This window comes from Sorex fumeus, unplaced genomic scaffold (genome assembly GCF_029834395.1).
Source record: "Sorex fumeus unplaced genomic scaffold, SorFum_2.1 ptg000014l, whole genome shotgun sequence".
In the NCBI taxonomy this organism is placed as follows: domain Eukaryota; kingdom Metazoa; phylum Chordata; class Mammalia; order Eulipotyphla; family Soricidae; genus Sorex; species Sorex fumeus.
In genome coordinates, this window is record NW_026606071.1 from 761363 (window position 1) to 782894 (window position 21532).

The 21532-nt window shown below is 38.4% G+C and overlaps 1 protein-coding gene, 1 non-coding gene and 1 pseudogene across 2 annotated transcripts in view; all 3 read left to right on the forward strand.

Annotated features, from left to right (window-relative positions):
* NUP35 (nucleoporin 35) overlaps positions 1–3076 on the forward strand; it is a 50560-nt gene extending 47484 nt beyond the window's left edge. The window contains exons 8-9 of the mRNA XM_056111774.1: positions 846–1010; positions 2474–3076. Coding sequence (XP_055967749.1) covers positions 846–1010; positions 2474–2551 — 243 coding nt within the window. The 3' untranslated portion in view covers positions 2552–3076. The remainder of the gene's footprint in view (positions 1–845; positions 1011–2473) is intronic.
* A 13846-nt stretch (positions 3077–16922) lies between these two features.
* LOC130021107 (40S ribosomal protein S20-like) lies at positions 16923–17277 on the forward strand (annotated as a pseudogene).
* A 202-nt stretch (positions 17278–17479) lies between these two features.
* Positions 17480–17582, forward strand: LOC130021251 (U6 spliceosomal RNA). Its single transcript, XR_008792140.1, has one exon. It is a non-coding gene; the product is annotated as a U6 spliceosomal RNA (small nuclear RNA).
* Positions 17583–21532: the final 3950 nt, after the last annotated feature.

The following is a 21532-nucleotide window of genomic DNA, read 5'->3' on the forward strand; positions in this document are numbered from 1 at the left end:
CCACCTTTTCTTGAAACTTGGAGTCTGTAACTGCTGGTAAGTCTATGCTGAATGTTCATTTATTAGTATGCCAATTCCCATCTTATCTCGAGATAGATCTGATACCAAGCCAGGTTTATTATGGTCACAATTGATTTACTGTGATACTGAATATATGGTACTAAGTCAGTTTCAAAATACATGTATTTTAAGTTTTGTGGCTACCTGCTAATGCATGGTGTGTGTATATACAGATTCGTGCACAAAGCAGACATGACTCTTGTTCTCATAACCTGATATTGCCAGTTGTACAGTTCCATTAGCCTATTGTGCTCTCACAGATATTCACGGTCTAAAGGAGAATTTAGGGTTTCTAGGTACTAGATTGTATTTGGACCATGGTCCTCTACAGTCCCCAAATTCCCCCAATTTCCTTCTCATCTTTGTGGCTTTCCCTAATGTTCTCTTGGAAGATTTCTTTTTGGGGGCAGGAATAGGGAATTCTCCCTTGTGGTGCTCAGGAGGTTCGAGAACTTCACTGGCGGTTCTTGATCTGCTGGGCCGGTGGTTCCATGCCAAAGCTAGAGGATATGATGCTACTTGGACCTTGCAGGGCAGGAATAATCTGTGCCACTCCAGTGGTGCTGGAGATTGTTGGAAGATTCTTTTGTGAGTTTTGCGAATGTTTGAAGTCACTAAAATGAGTTTCTAGCTGAGTGTGTAGTCTCAAATACTAAAGAAGACACCTACTTTTTCTTACGTTGGAAATTACAAAGTATGTATCTCTGAATTAAGTATTATTTGAAAGAACAGTAGAGTGTATATTATATTTATTAACTGAGAATTTCTTTACCTTTTTTCTCCAGAGTGTGATGGAAAATGGTGACAGGTGTACTTTATCATCTCCATCTCTAGCCTTTACACCACCAATAAAAACCTTAGGTACACCAACTCAGTGTGGAAGTACCCCCAGGATCTCTACCATGAGACCTCTTGCTACAGCATATAAAGCTTCTACTAGTGACTATCAGGTATTTGAGGGATTTTATAAAATGAGTATACTTAATTTAAATACTGAAGAAATAAAATTGCATGTTTACTTTTTTCTTTTAATTGGCTAGCTTTTTTATACTATTAAGTAGCACTGTCCTCGCATTGTTCATCAATTTGCTCAAGCGGGCCCAGTAACGTCTCCATTGTGAGACTTGTTGTTACTGTGTTTGGCATATTGAATACGTCACGGGGAGCTTGCCAAGCTATGCCATGCGAACGAGATACTCTTGGTAGCTTGCTGGGCACTCTGAGAGGGGCGAAGGAATTGAACCTGGCTCGGCCAGGCCAGCGGCTAGCAAGGCAAATGCCCTACCGCTGTGCTATTGCTCCTGTTTCCTATTTATTATTTGGAGCCCTTAAATTGAATTTTATTATTGTTATTATTTAGTGAAGGGCCATACCCAGTGGTTCTTGGCGACTGTTTTTAGCTCTGTTTTCACACTTAGTGTTGCTTGGGACATCATGTAGTATCGGGATTAAACTCGACCTTTTCTCTGCAGGGCATGCACTCTGTCCACTAAAGTATATCTTTGGCCCTAAACTCAACAGTTCTCAAATTTGCTGGTCTAAAACTCAGAACTCATGACTGATTAATAGAATACTTGAATTTTTGCATATTTTGCCGTTGGATTTGTTCATTTTTTTTTGGACTTGTTTTTTGGACTTGTTCACTTTTTGGACTTGTTCATTTTCTTCTATTGTATTTGCATACTTAAAAGGTTTCTCTTGTGACTCAGTTGCATGAGGAAATATGAAAGTCCTATTCATAAATTCGATGACCTCAGGTTGGAGTAACTTTGGTTATCTAAAGAAAACATTGAGTAGCTTCCATTTCAGTTTCTCATTGTCATGTTTAAAGACTGCTTTTAAAATATAATTTTAGAATATTTTTATTATTTTTATTGAACAGTGACAGTATGGTGAATTTTATTTATATATTATTGCCCCTACTTAATTAAGAACTATGAACTTTTTGGGCTGTAGGTACAGGCCCTGGAAAATGCATAAAAGACTTGTGCTTTATAATAAGATAGGCAGTAAAATGGAATACTTCCTCTGACATTTAGAGATCATTTTAGGCCTTTCTTTCCTCCCTTTAGTTTTTCTTTTTGTTTTACTGACATTTAAAATCCCTTTTAGTGTCTTGCATTATTTTTTTTTGTTTTTTTTTAACTGACATTTAAAATCTATAGCTTTTCTGTTCTTTTGTTTCCTAATTTTTTGAGCATATATAATTTTCTTTGCCAACAGAATAAAGTTCTACCATTCTTAAAAATATAAAGACATTGTAAGTCCATATTTTAATCTTTAAGCATATAATTCAGTGCTAAAAAATCAATTTAGAATTCTGAGTTTTTAAAATTAGCCATTAACTCTAGAATTTATTAGGCCTAGGCCACTAAGTAAACCATAACCTAACTTTTTTTTTTTTTTTAAATAGGTTGTTTCTGACAGACAAACGCCAAAAAAAGATGAAAGTCTAGTATCCAAAGCAATGGAATACATGTTTGGCTGGTAGCATAGTAGGAGGAGACTGCTACACTAAGACTGTTAGCAGAGTGCTGCTGGGTTTCCTTCGGTTAGTTATATAACCACGTTTGGCAATATTGGATAGCTCTCTCATATTTCCTTTTTTATTTAAGGATATAGCATATTTGTAGCTCACACTTCTAAAATGCTTGAGATCCCTTTTAAAGAATACTAATAATAAAAAACCCTGAAAATAGGACTTTGTAATTTCTGTTTATTAGTGCATGCATATGGACAAGAAACTCAGGATTGATTACTATAAATTTTATAGCTGAGTTTGTTGTGAGGCTTTGTGGTATTCATGAGTTATTGGAGTAAATTTCCTGTTACTTCTAAAGGTCACAAAGATTATAATTAATAATTTGAATTATGGACTTTAAATTTAGATAGTATTAAATATATCTCCTTGTTTATATGTCCTGTCATGAATTGTTACCTTTTAGAATCTGAAAACTGAAATCTTTTTAAAGATCTACTAAAGTTTCTTGATAATAAAGTTTGTTATTTATATGTATGGACTGTTTCTTGAGTGATTTATTTTTTGATATTATGATTTGAGCCGTGCTCAAGGCCATTCTACATGCTCAGATGAGCCTCACACATGAGCAAATGGGCAGAAGAACCCAGGTATGCGGGACCTGGGGCTGAGATCTCCAAGCCTGCTCGGATCGGAACTGGGCCTCCTCCACCCAGATATCCCATTTTCCAGTAGCATCACCCACAAACTGCCCCCGGTGCCATGTAATCCCATCAACGACCAAGATCTAGAGACTATAAAACAAAGCTCTTGGAAGCACGCAGCTGCATTCACAGCTGTGCAGCCTCTTATAGTCTAGCCCACTAATGTACCTAATATACATTCTCTGTCCCTCTCTAAGAGCCCAGCAAGTTATCCTGCCTTTACGGTAGAGCCTGGCAAGCTCCCTGTGGCATGTTCGATATGCCAAAACCAATAACAACGGGTCTCATTCCCCTGACCCTGAAAGAGACTCCAATAAGGCACCATTGAGAAGGACTAGTAAGGAGAGGCTGCTAAAATTTCAGGACTGGGACGAATGGAGACGTTACTGGCGCCTGCTCGAGCAAATCGATGAACAACGAGATGGCAGTGATACAGTGATGATTTTATTAATTTGCATATTTTTTTGCTTTTTGCTACACCTGGGTGTGCTCAGGGTTTTCTTTTTTTCTCCTTTTTTTAATTCACTGTGGTTTACAGAATTGTTTATAATACATTTGTTATAGGCATTCAGTATTCCAACACTATTCCCACCACCAGTGTGATCTTCCCACTACCATTATCCCCATATTCCCAGCTACCTCCCAAGTTGGCAAACAACATAATTTATTTTGCTTCTTGAAAATAAATGGCTAATGAAATTATTGAAAAATACTTAAGTAAAAGAAAATATGTGAACATTTTATATCTCATCATGGGGTCATTAAATCCTTGTCTGTGGGTTTGCCAAGCTGTTGCTAGTTGAACCTTTTGTGTTAATATTTTTGTTTATTGAACTTAGTTGACTTCTTTTACTTCCCCCTGTAATTTGGCATGCTTCTCCTGGGTTGTCGGTATTGTAGAATTTGTCGTGCGGCCATGTGCTCCAGAAATTCCAGAATAGTTCAGTGGGCCATGAGTTTACATGACTCAGTTGTGGGATGTGGGTGTGGCTGCCAGGTTTCTGGAAGTACATAGGGTAGTGTGGGAAGGCTGTCTTCTCTGAGAAGACCCCGGAGTTCTCAGCCTGAAGACCCATGTAACTGGAAGTTTTGGCAGTTTCGCCCATCTGCAGATTCTAGTCATGAGGCCGTGGAGTAGGGCTGTTGGCATGGAGGCAGCTGTGGGGCTGCGAGTGTTGCTGCCGGGGCTTAAGCAGGTGGAAATTCTACCCCCCCCCCCCCCCCCATGTGTCTGCCTTCTCCTGGTCTTGTGATCAGTGACCACTTCCTGGAGGGCCTCTGGAAACCATTTGTGGTTTTAGAGATCAAAGAGCATTGCATGCAAGGCAGTGCTCTATCTGCTATACTGTCTGACCCCTGAGACAGTTAATTCTGATTGCTCAATGTATAATGATACTGAGGTCATTGCGCACGCATAGGCAGAACCTAACATCATTGAAAGTCCTTGTAAGCTTTTTTTTGGGGGGGGCATTTTGTGCTTATTTTGAGTTCATTTTGTTGAAATGTTTTTTGTTTTTTTTTTAAGACATGCAGGATTACACGAGGCTATACCTGGGTCATTCCTGATCTCAGCAATGGCACCTGGCCATGCTTGGGGGATCATGTATGATGTCCAGAATCACATTGGGGTTGGCTACATGCAGGCTAATCACCTTTATCCCTCTTTTAACATCCATCCCCATCGTGCTTTTCTCAGTAGATAAAGAGTATAAACATAATTTATAGAGTTTATAGAGTATAAACATAATTTTTACATACATTGGAAAACAAAAAAAATTGACTGTTTTAGTTGAGTCAATAGCTGGTGGAGGTGGGGGTTGGGGGTGGGACACAGAAGTGCTTTGTGACAGTGCTCTGGGCGCCATTTGCTACTGAACCCAGGCCTTTTGCATGCAAAACATATATTCCAGTAAACTATTCAGCTATCTCTTTGGCCTCTGTGATTTTATTTACTCTGGCGTTTTATTACTACAATTTAAAATAAATTTATAATAAGCCTTTATTCTTTTAAGCTTTGCAACATTCCTTTTTTCGTTTATTTGCTGGAATTCTCGAGCAAAACATTGTTTCATCTCCTAGGCTTATTTGGTTATCATAGAATACTTTCATACTAGAATAGTATGATAAATATCTGATCATTTCTCTATCAGCTTTCAGAACAATTGGGTTCTCGAGCAGTCTCAAAATTGGTGTCTTCATTTATATGCTCAAGACTTGCTCCTGACTGTATGCTCAGGGATCACTCCTGACAGTGCTAGGGTCGGGGGAAGGGGGATCATAAGTGGTGCAGGTGATCCAAATCAGGTATGCCTGTGTGCAAAGCCTTACTTACTGTACTATTTCTCTGACTTGCAATAAGTGTATTCCCCTTCCCGCTCCCCATATATTCTCATGTACATATAGCTTTTTTTCTTAGTGTTCAAGTCATTTGCAATTATTATTCTTTTGTTCAAATTATCTCTCTTGTCTGATGTGATTATTATTGGCTCTTGTGTGAAATGGCAGTTTTTAATTGAAATAATATTTCACCTTGGTATGTATTGAAGTAATCTTCATCTTTTCTTTAATACATATTTATAAAGGAGTAATATTGCATATTGAACATAAGTTCTTGATAAGCTTTTAAAATCACAATGAGCTACCCTTGAGACTAGTTTTCTGGGATGAAGTGATGGTAAAGAAAGTGCTAGCATGAATGAAAAACTATCATTACAGAGTAATTTTTTATGTGAAACATTCATATTGAAGTCTTTCTCTTCTAAAAATAGGGTTATATTTTCTATTTCTTAAGAACTCAATTATTCAGGGCAGAAATAGCTACTAAATCATTGCACTCCTGCATTTGTATTTGAATTACAGCGTTCTCTTTTGGAGGATGAAATTTGCTTTCCGGCTTAAAAAGCTTTCTTTCTTTTTTTTCATCATACCCAGTGATGTTCATGGTTTATTCCAGAAATTACTTCTGTTGGTGCTTGAAGAATCGTATGGGATGCTGGGGATAAAGCCAGGTCAAGGGCATGCAAGGCAAACTCCCTATCTATCTAGCCCCAAATTATTTATTTATGCATTGGTTTGGAGGCCATACCTGATGATGTTCAGGGTTACTTTTGGCTCTGCACTCAGAAATCATTCCTGGCGATACTCAGGAAATCATTATGCTGAGGATTGAATTCGGGTCAGCTACTTGCCAGGCAAGCACTTTACCCACTGTACTATCTCTTTGCACCCTCCCCATTTCTTAAATATTGTTTGACATTTTTTATTTGCTGTTTCTTCACTCTTTGCTTTTATTTTGTTTTGATTTTTGGGCCACACCTGGCAGTGCTCCGGGCTCATTTGTGGCTCTGAACTCAGGAATCACTGCAAGGACCATATAGGGTGCTTGGGATCAAACCCACTTTGGAAGTATACAAGAAAAATACCCTACCCACTATACTACGGCTCTGGTACCATTGAATTTTAAATAAAATTTCAGAGCCTGGAGCCATAGTACAGTGGGTGGGGTGCTTTCCTTGCACACGTGGCCAATCTGGGTTTGATTGCTGGCACCTGAAATGGTCCCTGAGTACTTCCAAGAGTGATTCCTGAGCATAGATTCTGACCACCTCTAGGTGATGCCAAACCTTCCTAACTCCCTCCCAAAATTTTACCTTTTTAAAAAATTTTTTAAAATTTATTTTTGGCTTACAACATTGTGAATAATGGTTTCTCGTGGATGTCATTCCAAAACTAAACCTATCACCAGTGTATCCATCTCCCTTCCCCAAGAGATGTCATTGCATCCATCACATAATTTATTTTTAAAAGGCCAGAAACCATATAAATGTATCAAACCAAAACTTTTCAAACTTAGTCATGTTTATTATATCCGAATAAAAAAATTTAAAAATAGAGCCAGGAAAATCACAGAATGCAAAGCATATGCAGCTAGAAAAGTTATCATGAACCAAGCTGCATTCAGCTTTGGAATAACCAATTTCACATAATAACAAAACTAGGTAAAGGTAAAACTAGTCATACCAAATTGTTAACAAAAAGTATAGGATAAGGAACAAAATGTCATCCTGTAGTCTACAGAGCAAAGTAAAAAGATGCCCTTATCAAATAGTTATATACATATACATTATATGTATATAACTAAAAATTATATACATATATGTTATTAGTGAAACACCATGAGGTACAGTTGTAGACTTAACATATTTTTGTGTTTGGGTTTCAGTTATACAATGATCAAGTACCCATCCCTCCACCAGTGCCCATTCTCCACTACCAACGAACCCAGTAGCCCTCCCACCCCCCCAACCCCCCCACCCTGCCCCACTTCTATGGCAGGGCATTCCCTTTTGCTCTCTCTTTCCTTTAAGGTGTTGGGATTTGTAATATGGGTATTGAGCGACCATTGTGTTCGGTCTATAGTCTACTTTCAGCACGTGTCTCGCATCTTGAGCGAGTCCTTCAAACACTCTTGTTGTTCCCTTCTCTGTCTGAGCTGCGTTTTCCCCCAGAATGTGCTGCCAGCTTCCAAGCCATGGAGCAGACCTCCTGGTACTTATCTCAACTATTCTTGGGTGTTCGTCTTCCATTCTGTTACTTTATATTCCCCAGATGAGTACAGTCCCTCTCTTTCTGACTCATAAAAATTATATTTTTAAATGATGGTTTGCATATGACAAAATAAGAGTACTAAGGTTGGAGAAATAGTACAGGGGAAAGGTATGTGCCTTGCACTTAGTCAACCCTTTTTAAACCCTGGCATCACACATACCACTTGAACACTGCCATGAATGATCCCTTAGCACCACTGGCCATCTCTTCTCCCCCTCTCCCAAGTGTCACAATACCAAAAAACAAAACAAAAAAGCGAAACAAAACAAGGGAAAAAGAATTCAGATCCAGAAAAATCATTCTGAAATGGAGACAATTCAATGCAAAACCATAACTGCCTTATAGAAAATAGAATACAAATGAAGAAATGCTTCAGAAATGAGAAAGAAAAGCAGCACAGGATTATAAGAATGACAATTTGGGGGACAATACAGAAAAAAATATAAAGAATACATCTGAGAAAATTATTTGAAGCTATATGTTGAACTGCTCCTGCCTAGGAATAATATCCCAGTTAAATACTTTGTGTTTGGCTATCTAGACAAATACAGCAATTGAGGTGGGATGTAGGGATATTGGAGAACCTGCCTTGCAGGCAGGTATCTGAGGATATAATTCACAGCAACACCTCACCATGTGCCATCACAACAGCAAATGGCTTGTGATCCCTGGTGTCTCAACCAAGTATATGATCTCTGGTACACTGAAACCATGTGTTTGGAAACAATACAGCTGGTGTGTCATCCCAGCAAGCACCACAACTAAGTGTATTAACACCACAGCCAAATGTGCAAATCCCATGAACTATTTTCTGAACTGCGTGGGGATCGCCCTGGTTCCCAGGCAACCTCTGATTTGGGAAGTCATGCCCACAACCCGCCCCCAGCGCCATCTCACAGCACACACAGCAAAGAAAACTGGCTGGTGGGCTCCACAACTTCCAGAGAATTCTTTGGGCCCCGTACTGAGCCAATATCACTGGGAGGTACCAGATGGGGTAGGTGTTGTTTCCCTGCCTTCTCCCGATGGAATCCCGGTGACCATGAACTTCTACAAGCATGGCTCTGGCATGTGGGTACCAGGACTATTTTTCGAACCGTGCAGCCACGTAAGATATTTCCTGATATGCTACGTGATCAGTGGAACGTAAATGATCTAGTGTTCGTCCCTGAAAAACAGGCTCGAAGGTGGTGGGAAAATCTGAGCAAAATATGATGCCCAACTGAAATGCATCTGGACTGTGCATTTAACTATGGTGCTATGCCGCCGTGGGAGGGGAAGGGTGTCTGTCCCTCTGCCTGTCCCCCCTTGTGGCGGCGGCATGGTGGCCTGCATCCTTTGGAGCCTAATGTACAGCCAGGTATGAGACTGCATTGATGAGGCACGAGGGGCCTTGTGGGATAGGGGGTTGAATCGGTCCTGCTCCCCGCCATGACAATGCTCTGGGTTGCCACCCTCAAATGCCTCCTCTGGCTTCTGAACGACCATGATCCCAGAGGCACACACACCAATCTCGGAACCCAGAGGCTTTTGGCAGTAATCCCTCTAGGTTTATTACTAAAATATCAGAAGTCCAAATTCGCATGCCAGGATTGTGGCCACCCGACATCATACGTTCTTCATAATCAGCAATAGAAAACAAATTAATGATTTCTTTTTGGCAAGTCTGAATATTGGGGAAAATTCCAAATAATAGTTTTGGGTCTTGTGTCATAATACTGAATGTGATCAATGGAGAGAGAGAGAGAGAGAGAGAGAGAGAGAGAGAGAGAGAGAGAGAGAGAGAGAGAGAGTAAAGTGGAAATCTGCCACACAGGTGGGGGGTGGTTGGGAGGGGGGTATACTGGGGTTCTTGGTGATGAAAAATATGCACTGGTGAAGGGGCGGGTGTTTGATCATTGTATGACCAACTGAGACTTGAACTGAAAGGCTTTGTGACTGTTCTCATGGTGATTCAATAAATTTAAAAAAAAAAAGAAAAAAAATTTTCAAAAACAAAAAAACCCCCCGAAAACCAAACAAACAAAGCGACAACAACAACAAAAAAACCCAGCCCCACCATCTGTTTAATTAGTGTTGGTAAAACTAAGTGATCATATGCCGAAGAGTAAAATTTAACCATTATCTCATACCACAGCTGGAGCGATAGTACAGCGGGTAGGGCGTTTGCATTGCACGCAGCCAACATGACTGACACAGGTTCGATTCCTCCACCCCTTTTGGAGAGCCTGGCAAGCTACTGAGAGTATCCTTCCCACACGACAAAGCCTGGCAAGCTCCCTGTGACGTATACAACATGCCAAACACAGTAACAAGTCTCACAATGTTACTGGGCCCGCTCGAGCAAATCACTGAACAAACGGGAGGACAGTGACAGTGATTTCATACCAAGTAAAAACCACTCAAAATAGTCAAATATAAGTTCTGAAACTATAAAATTACTAGACTAAAACATAGGGAAAAAACTTCTTGACCCTGGTCTTGGCAATGTAATTTTAGCCATGAAATCAAAGTACTGGCAGTAGAAATAAAAATAGACTAGTGAGATTTTATCAAACTAAAGGCTTCTACACAGCAAAGGACATAGAGAAAAAAATAAAAAGGCAATCTGTGAAGTGGGAGGAAATATTTTTAAATCATATCTGATAAGGAGTTAATATCAAAGTAAGGAATTCACAAAATTCAATATAAAAATAACAGCCTGGGGCCGGATAGTACAGCGGCCATGGTGCTTGCCTTGCATGCCACAGACCCAGGGTTGATCACCCATATTCCATATGGTCCCCCAAACCCTGCCAGGACTGATCTCTGAACACAGAACCAGGAGTAAACCCTCAGCACCTTGAGGTATGTCCCAAAAGAAAACGAAACAAAACAAGGTGGAGGGTGGGGAGGAACTCACCCAAATAAACTAAATAATATGACTTTAAAAATGGGCAAAGAAGCACCTTCCTTCCTTCCTTCCTTCCTTCCTTCCTTCCTTCCTTCCTTCCTTCCTTCCTTTCCTTTCCTTTTCCCTTCTTTCCTTCTTTCCTCCCTCCCTCCCTCCCTCCCTCCCTCCCTCCCTCCCTCCCTCCCTTCCTTCCTTCCTTCCTTCCTTCCTTCCTTCCTTCCTTCCTTCCTTTCCTTTCCTTTTTCCTTTCCTTCCTCCCTCCCTCCCTCCCACCCTCCCTCCCTCCCTCCCTCCCTCCCTCCCTCCCTCCCTCCCTTCCTTCCTTCCTTCCTTCCTTCCTTCCTTCCTTCCTTCCTTCCTTCCTTCCTTCCTTCCTCCCTTTTGTTTTTCTCTCTCTCTCTCTCATTCATTCATTCATTCATTCATTCTTTTTAAAAGATACTTTCTGTTTTCATTTTTCTTTTTGAACAACTTCCAACAGTGGTGCCCAAGGGCTTGTTCCTGGCAGGGTCTGAATGACATTATGTGATGCTAGGAATCATGTGATTACAGGGATCGCACCAGATTTGTGTGTAAGGCAAGCATGTTACCTGTTGTAGTGTCCAGTCCTACCAGATATTTCTTAAAAGAAGATGTATATGTGGTCTGCAGGTATATTAAAATGTGTTTACATCTCTATTCATGGGAAAAATTAGTCAAAATCATGGTGTGCTATAATTTTACATCTGTTAGACAAAAAAAGGTAAAGATCAGCAGAAATAAAGAGTGAATTCTTGTGCACTGTGGTTATTAAAAATATTAGAACTACTGAATGATCTTGCAAGTTCAATTTTCAGTGTGTCTTAAAAGGAAATGAAGACAGGATGCAAAGAGATATCTGTACTACCCTTGTTCATTACAGCATGAGACCAGTAGTTAAAATACAAAAGTAAGCTACATCATTGTCAGTTGATGAATAAATAAAATGTGGAGTATGTAATGGAATATAATTCAATAACAACAAAAAGGAGATCCACCAATGGCAATGTGTGAATAGCAGGATATTAATACTAGCTAAATAAAATAGCTGGAAACAGGCACATATAGTATGCTCTCTCGAAATTGTGAAGCCTAAAATAGTAAACTCATAGAAATAAGTAGAATGGTGGTTGCTAAGGGCAGAGAAAAAGGGAAAATGAGATGATAGTCGGGATAAATTTTTGTAATGCAAGATGAGTGTTCTGGAAATCTAATTAATGTACACTGTGACAACGAAAATTAACAGTACTGTTTTATGTACTTGACATTTGATGAGGATAGAGGGTATTAGTACTGTGCAGCACTGTTTCCCCATTGTTCATTGATTTGCTTAAGTGGGCACCAGTAACATCTCCATTACGAGACTTGTTACTGTTTTTGGCATATTGAATACGCCACGGGGAGCTTTTCAGGTTCTGCCTTGTGGGTAGGATACTCTAGGTAGGTTGGTGGGATTTCCGAGAGGGGTGGAGGAATTGAACCCGGGTCAGCCGTGTGCAAGGCAAACACCCTACTCTCTGTGCTATTTCTCCAGCCCATGAGGATAGATATTCTTATAAAACAGATAGAAAAATAGAAATGTGAAGGAAGAAAATGCTAACTGGTAATGCTTATATTAACTGGCTTTCATGTGATTACAATGTGTACATATGTCAAACTCTCAAGTTGTAATGTTAAATATACAAATAAATACTAATTCCTGTGTCTATGTCAAAGTAATTATTCATTTATTCTATGTATGTATACATTAAAATACTAATCCTACTTCTATTTATATGGTTTTTGGAAGTGGTTAAAAACACCTCTCTTTTTTCTGAGCATTTTCTTATCCCCTTTTTACAATATATCACTTTTTTTTTTTTTTTTGCTTTTTTTCGTCACACCCCGGGTTAACTCCTGGCTCTGCACTCAGGAATTACTCCTGGCGGTGGTCAGGGGACCATATGGGATGTATATTTACAGTATATTACTTTATCTAATTTTTTTTAACATTTGGTCATTAATCTGTTTTCAGTTCTGCAAGTAACTAAAAATCATGTTTCTTCTGTAGATACCTTCCTATTTATTTTGGGGCTGGAACTCATCCTCTTTAGTGTGTGAATTGTTATATATAGATTTTTTTCTCTTATACTTGAAAATTAGTAATGCTAAATGTAAAACTTTTATAATTTCTTGAGTATCTTAAATATGTAACTTCATTCCTTGTGGTTTGTAATACTTCTATCAAAACACCTGTCACTGTCACTGTCCTCCTGTTGTTCGTCGATTTGCTCGAGATGATATTCTATTTTTTATTATGTCATCTGCTGTTTTTGCTTGAATAAATTTAAAATCTTTAAACTTAAAATTAAGTAATTTTACTGAAATATATCTTAGTATTTGTTGATTGGACCAACATTTCAGTATGCAGTGAAGTACCTTAGAATTCTGACCCAGCATCTTTATTATTGTGTGTATAAATACTGTCTTGAAGGTTTTCATATGTAATTTCAAGTTGTTTTAATTTTAGGGAAATTTCCTTAATTCTTATCTTTACTATTTGTCTTTATCTATAGATTTGACTTAGTTTTTCAGGAACCTGATTATACATCTCTTGGATATTCTTTATCTTCACTGTATTTGTTATTTTATCTTAAAATCCATCTTAATGTATGAACAGTATGTATTTCAATTATATGCCACTTATACATGTGCTCATCTTCAAATTGTTTTGTGTTTTTAGAGTTTTTTGTTATTAATAAATAGATGGCAATGTAGTTTTCTTCTAAACCTGAATAATCAGAGTAAGAGTGATTTTAAGAAAGTTTATTTTTTGACCACTTAAGCACATTAATGGCTAAGATCCAGAGACTCACAAAGGAATCTGGGAACAGAGCAGCTCGCTGCAGAGATGTCTACGAACCTTGCCTCAGGCTGACTACACCAGGGTGCCTCGGAAGGGAGCAGATATAATCCCTCTGCCTGCTCCAAATGAACCCGAGGGGCAGCAAACCTCCAGAACCCAAGAGCAGGACCCACATGGCCAATCTTCACAGGCAAGAGAATGAATCCGTTGAAAAACCCAGGTATTTGGGTCAGTGACTGAAAACTTCAGACCTCAAAGAGCCACAAACGGGCTGTCCATCTCCCCACAAATGGGCTGTCCATCTCCCCACCCTTCCAGGGTCCTGACTGTCACACTCACGAACTACCTCAGGGTGTCATTTAAGCACATAAAGGGATCCAGAGAGTCACAAAGGAATCTCAGAACTGAGCAGTTCGCTGCAAAGATGTTTCCGGATCCCAATTATTTAAAATTTTAGAATTCCAGGAGCATGTGGCCACTTTTGAGGTGGTGCAACATAGCATACTATTTTTTTTTTTTTACATTTTTGTTGAATCACTGTGAGATAAACCCTTACAGATACTTCATACTATTCATAACAAGCAATGCAAAATAAATAATCTAGCATCCATCTCTGGATGGGGCAGGCTTGAGTGGTGGTGGGAAAATTCGAAGTGATGGGGGTGGAAGGTGTAATGATGGTGGGATTGGTGTTGAAATATTAAATGTAATCAATTATTGTGAACAACTGTGAAAATAAAATTAAAAAATTTAAAAAGAGAAAACTTATTTTCTTACACACATTTGTTCTCTTTCAAAAGCATATGAATAAACGGAAGGACATGGACGAATGTGCAATTCCCGATACTTCAAATTGTGAGAATTCAAAATGAGCATTTCCCATTAAAACTTTGTGTGGGTGGGTGGTGGGGAGGCTAATTGGGCAGATTGGTGTCATATTGGTGATGGGATTGGTGTTGGAATATTGAATACCTGAATCGACACTATAACAAATAGCTTTGTAAATCAGAGTGTTTAAGTTTCAAACAAAAAGAATGAATGTAGTAATGAGCTTTGACCTAAGCTTTTTTTTTTTTTTTCATGGCTGAGAGATAGTACAACAACTAAGGTGATTGCCTTGCAAGTGAATAACTGACAGGAGTGATCCCTGAGCATTTAGTTTGGAGTAACCCCTGAGCATCGCCAAATTTGGGCTCCACCTCCACCAATAAAGTGCTTTATTTCAGAGTTGGTTTTATTTATTTATTTATTTATTTATTTATTATTGTTTATGAGGGTGGGAGGGCACCCGTTGGTGTTCAGGGCTTATTCCTGGCTCCCATTCAGAAGATCACTCCTGGTAGGGTTCCCGGAACAATATAGGGTGAGCTATATAGGGTGTTAGAAATTGAACCTGGGTCGGCTGCCCTGCTGTACTACCTTTCTGGCCCTCTGAGTTGGTTTTATAAAGTAGATGTTTCAGTTTAATTATTTGACTATCAGTGTTCGGACAGAAGTGGTTAGAAAGGAATAGTAATAAAAATTTCTCTTATTATTTATTAATCATGGAGTCCAAAAATGTTCAACAAAAGACAAAATTGTGGATGTCTTAGGAACATTGAGAATATGTACTTTCATTCACTTGAAAAAGAGAGGAATAAAGTTGTAAAAACAGAAAAGGTGTGAGAAGCTAAATACTTTCTAAGTATTTTTCTTTTTGGGTTTTTAGTATAGTTCTTTTTATTTTTTTAATAGTTAAAATTAAACAGTTTTGTTTCTTTTGGTGTATTCTTGACATGAAGAATATTATCACTCACTATTTTCAAATTTTAAATTTAATATTTTGTAAACAAATATATCATTTACTTTTCTAATTCTGATTTTTGTTGTCCTTTCAAACTTATAATTTCCTTGGTGTCTTTTAGCTCAGTTTGAAATAGTTACAATTTTGATCTTTTTTTTGAGGTCATGTCTTTCTGCCATGCTTTCATTGTCTATGGAGGTGTCACTTTTCTATCTTATAAAACTTTATATGGGATTTGACCTCAATACTTGGCACTTGCTCATTTTTATATGAAATTAGTTTCCTTAAACTTTTAGAAATGATAAGGTTCAAGGGAAGCTATGCTATCTTCACCATTCCTTTTATTTTCTTACTGTGTTAAAAATATGGGCATCTTGCTTTTTGCTATTTCCCAACTGTTTCACTCCCACACTTTTAAAGAGACTTTCTTTTACATTTCCATTGTCATTGTACTGCTCAATTTTTATTTCACAGTCCTTTCTCTTCCAAGCTTGCAGTGTTTCTTCTGCACCCTCTGTTTCAGAGTTTAATATCAAATCTACTGAAGTGGATAAAGTAGCTTGCAAACCCCAGCTTCAATATGACAGACCAAGGGAAAAGGTGGTTTTGGAAAGGAGAGAGAATAAATGAATGTTCACAGAAAGATACTGCTTTGAAGAGTAACATAAATTTTAATTGAGATCCATTCACTTATACATTCTGGGCTGCTCTGTCTGCACATACACTCCCCCCCCCCCCCCATTTTTTCCCACTGTCTTGTAGGAATTATCTAAAATTCTCTGAAAAGGATTAATCTTTTGCTCTTTAATACTATGTTTATGTTGATGTTTTCTATATTTACTACATAGACTATTCAAAAACAAAGAAAGCAAACATATTTTTTCCAACTATTGAATCTGCATTTCAAAATCACCCCCACCTTCACTTCTTCATAGTATTGTTATGATTGAAAGACTATACAAGTCATTTAAGATAGTAACTCACATGTACTATGCATCTATTAAACATCAGTTCTCATTTCTTTGAGTTAGCTAGCAAGTTAACTTTTGTTACTTAACCTCGTTAAAAACCAAATACGTGAAAGATGAGACATTATAGCAGTTTTGACACTGAAAGACAGCATCTTTTTCCCTCTGTTCCCCTCCCTACTTCTCTCCCTGTAATTGTTCATGTCTTATAGTAGGATGCTATGTTAGTACCAGATGCTATGACATTTCTGTAGACTGTAAGAGAACCAGCAACTTCGATTCTGCTTGTTGGATGTCTTGATCTGTAACCTTGAGGGAGAGGTATACAAAGAGCCTCAAATTGCGTGGAATGGAACAGGAACTTGCTTAAACTCAGCCTTCTACTTCACCGGGGTAGCAAGTATGTGAGTGAGGCTGTCACTAACCCTTCAGCACAGCCTAGATGCCTGTTCAATATTCTCATCAAAAAATCCATTCAAGTCTTTTTTGATGGTGATGCAGTCGGCACATCTCTGGGGCTAGCTCTGGCTACTAACTTACCACTATTCTCTTCGATGAAGGGCTATGGCCTTCAAGGATACCAGGAAGACGCAGGTGGAGTTGAAGGTGGCGGTCCACCGCAGCCGGATCACCATCACCAGATGCAACGTAAAACCCCTGGAGAAGGTGTGCGTAGATCTATTGATGCGGGGTACCAAGGAGGAAGAACCTGAAAGTGAAGGCCAGATGCGGATGCCCACCAAGACCTGTGGGTCTCCACCAAAAAGACCCCGAGCTCCAAGACTTGGACCCACTTCCAGATATTCATCCACAAGCGCCTCACAGACTTGCACAGCTGGTCGCGGATCGTGAAGCAGATCACATTCATCAGCTTTGAGCTGGGCCTGTGGAGGTGGAGGTCATTGTCGTGGATGCTTAAGTCGCAAAGGAAAAAAAAAAGGTCCATTCAAATTACCTGCAGCAGAATTACACAATCAGGCCTACCTGAATTGCAAATTTGTGGAATGTAATAAAACATTAGCTGTTCCAGGCTACTAAAGGGAATAGTTAAACAGGAATTGAAACATAAGGTAAGAATAAAGAAAACATAAAGATCTCATTTAAGATAACAAGACAAGTTCTTGCTTTGGCAGCACATATACTAAAATTGGAAAGATGCAGAGAAGATTAGCATGGCCTCTGCGCAAAGATGACACGCAAATTCGTGAAGCGTTCCATATCTTGTGGTGGAGGGATGGGTACTCGATCATTGTATAACTGAAACCCAAGCACAAAAGTTAGTAAGTCTACAATTGTACCTCATGGTGTTTCGCTAATAAAAAAAAATTAAAAACAAAAAAGGATAACAAGACAAAAACCTAGATTCTTTAGAATGCAATTTTGTGGATTTATAATTTTTTTATTCTTTAGTATTTAGGCTATTTGATTTTTAAAATAATTTAAATTTATGATGCACTGAATTGAGAAATATCTTCAGTGAATCCTCTGGATTCTAATTATAGATCTAGCATTAACCTATGTAAAAGAATATTGGAAAACAACATATCAAGAATAACATGAGGCTAACTAAAGTATTTTTTGAAATATAGAATTTACTTAAAAAGTCAACATTATATTAACAATATAAACTATCGTCTATATTATATTATATTATAATATATAAATATTACATATTTTATATTATACTTATGTTTATATTAGATTATAGAATACATTATTATATATTATATATTACATATGATACAATATGCATCATATATTATATCATATATAATAAATAAATGTATGTTATATGTTTATATTATATTAAATATTTATATGTTATATAAAAATGTCAACATTATATTAACAATGTAAACTACTGTATACATTGTTAATTGTGAATATTTATGAATTAATCTGTCACTGTCACTGTTCTCCTGTTGTTCATCAATTTTCTCGAGCGGGCCCAGTAATGTCTCCATCATGGGACTTTGTTGTTACTGTGTTTGGCATTTTTCTTGTTTTGGGGCCACACTTGGCAATGTTCAGAGGTTACTCCTGGTTCTGCATTCAGGGATCACTCTCAGCATTGCTCCGGGGATCATATGGGATGCTGGGGATTGAGCCCGGGTCGGCTTCATGCTACACAAATACCCTACCCAGTATGCTATTGCTCTGACCACAACATTTGTTAATTTTAAACATTTAAGTTTTTTTGCATTCTTTATATTTTTTACTTGTATGTACACTTATTATATAAAGTTAGGGGAAGTTCTTGCACTAAAAGGACTTATCTCTCAACCTTGGAGGTCAAATATGTGTCCTTTAACTCCAAGTGCTATAAATTGGGAGAAAACTTAGGGCATTGTGACTTGAAGTCAGAGAGTAACCTGGGAAGAAAGGCAGGACTTTTTTGCTATGAGGTAGCAAAAAAGTGAGACAGGTTTCTTTGGAGTCCTTGAGGCACTTTAAATTAGCAGATTCTTATTTGGTAACGAGTGGAAGACATTTAACATATGTAAGCCATATATCTCTTCCTTATTGTTTTAGGTAGCTGCACAATCTTGAGGAAGAAATTTATGAAGCATAATTTTCAAATTGAATTTAATTAAGTATTCTATTATTAAAAACTCAGAAACATCTAATTCCGACTACAGATGTACTCCATCTTGTGGTGATCTTCAGAAGTACCCAAAATGAAAAGATTTTAAAGAAAACTTTAGAATTAGAAGGTGAAATATCTGAGATAAAAAGTAATTGCTGTATTTAAGCATTTGGAAATCTTGACAATTTTATTTTTTACACATTATATTTTTTATCTTTTTATAAATCTTGGTTTTAGTATTATTAATATATATTTATTATAAAAGGTAAAAATATTTGGGGGTTCAGACAGTTACACATTATTTTTCTTCATTTTTTTGTTGTGAGCAAGAATAAGAGAAATATCGATCTTGATTAAATTAGATGTGGAAACATTGAGTTATGCCATTTACTCCATGGTCAGCACCTGCAGACTTTTCAAAGGGTGGGCAATTAGCAAGGTGACCCATTACTGTCATGTTCCTCCTGTTCAACCCCTGTGAGGACAGGGCCTCAGCCTTTGTCTAAGCTAACTCCTCACAATTGGTTTCCTTGTAGTGTCAGTACCAGGTGATCACTAGGTGCCTTGCCACCCAGGTCTTTGGAAGGTGTTGTATAGGGGCTTCAGGGCATTTGAGATCTTGAAGCCCAAACACCCCTAGATCTGTGTAAATTTAGGACACAGCTCTCACACTGTTCATTGGGTTGCCTTTCAGGTCTGTTTGTGCATCCAGACACTGAATCAGCCCACAGCCCTGCTAAATGACACACAGGTGTTCCAAACACTCGAGAACTTGTGACACATCTTCCCAGTCTCTGTGTACAGGCGCTTCACTGATGTGTGTCTGATGCGGGACAGCAACGAAGCCACAAAGAAGCTACAAGAAGCAGCCGGAGTGCTGGCAAAAACCGCATGTTCATGGAAACTGCTGAAAATCTGGCTCCTCTGCTGCCCCCCAAGATGGGTCACCACTTCCATGGCATCCCTAAGGCCTCTCGAGCTGCCAAGGCCAGACCAGCTAATCGCGTCCCGGCTTTGCTAGGCATTAAGGTGTTCTTAGCAGAGTGATGCTTTTTCCAGGCTGGTGCTTCTGTCCACCGTCCATGGGGCTCAGGTGGTGGTGGGGAGACTTGGTGTTTTCCACCCACACTCACAGTCTTGGGGGATTTATTATTTCTCAGTTGGAGAGGAGAATAAGGGCACAATGTTCCATGTTCTGGCAGTTTGAAAAGCCTTTTGTGAGAGAGAGAAAACAAGGGATCGCCCTGCCACAGAGGCATGGTGGGATGGGAGGGATGGGGGTGGGAGGGATATTATCCATGGTGGTGGAAAATGGGCACTGGTGGAGGGATGGGTATCTGATCATTGTATAATCGAAACCCAAGCACAAAAAAATTGTAAATCTACAACTGTACCTCATGGTGTTTCACTAATAATAATAATAATAATAATAATAAAAAAGAAAAGTCTTTTGTACTTTCTGCATTTCCCACATTAATAAAATTTCTTTTCCAGGAAACTCAGATCACCATGCTATGGAACAATAAAATGAATTTAAAGCCATTTAATTCATTTCGGAAGAAATACCTATTATCCACAGCAAAAGCAAGCCTAAAGTATCTAATGACCTTTTAAATTTTCTACTTGCTTCCCCCATTTTTTCCTATAAACCAAGTTTTTGTAAAATGTACTTAAAGGTGAATAGTCACTAAGGTTGTATCTTAGTTTCTGTTTACTTAAGGTTTCTAAATATCTTACATATCTATGCTCTTATTTAATGTTTATTGAAGTTTGTAGGGGCTGGAGCAATAGCACAGTGGTAGGGCGTTTGTCTTGCACACAGCCGGCCTGGCCGAGCCGGGTTCCATTCCTCCGTCCCTCTCGAAGAGCCTGGCAAGCTACCAAGAGTATCTCGCCTGCATGGCAAAGCCTGGCAAGCTACCCGTGTCGTATTCAATATGCCAAACACAGTAACAACAATGGAGACGTTACTGGGCCTGCTCGAGAAAATCGATGAATAATGGGAGGACCGTGACCGTGAAGTTTGGATATACTTTCTACTACATTCTACTCTGACTGCCTTAAGCAGAAGCAGTACATGGCTCTGGGAGTTAATCATTAACAAATAACCACCTTATAAATCTATGTGCAATAGTCATGCAATCAAGTCTAATTTCCACATTTTGGCTTGGGCCCATAGAGACTTTTGCAATCAAATGTAAAAGAATAAAACAAAGAAAAACTGTTAGAAAAAAAGCAGACTTAGCAATTACTAATAGAATAGGCTCAAGTTTTCTTCAAAGTCATCTGTATTCAGTATAGTATACACAGGGCTGGAAGGTAATCCTATATTGTGCTTCGATGTTGGAAAATAAATTAACCCAACATTGTGCACTCAAAAGGTCACTCGCTAAAAATATCACTTTAAAGTGATAACTTGTAAGCATTCTTTCGGAGAAACTTCTATTCTTCTGGAGAGGAAAGAACTTAATCTTCTTTGTGGTAAATGCTGAGCATAACAGATTTTCTGTTTTCACAGTCCTTTCTCAAGTGAAACAGATAATGATACTTTGCCTATGATTAAATTAACTTATGCACTGTAAATTTC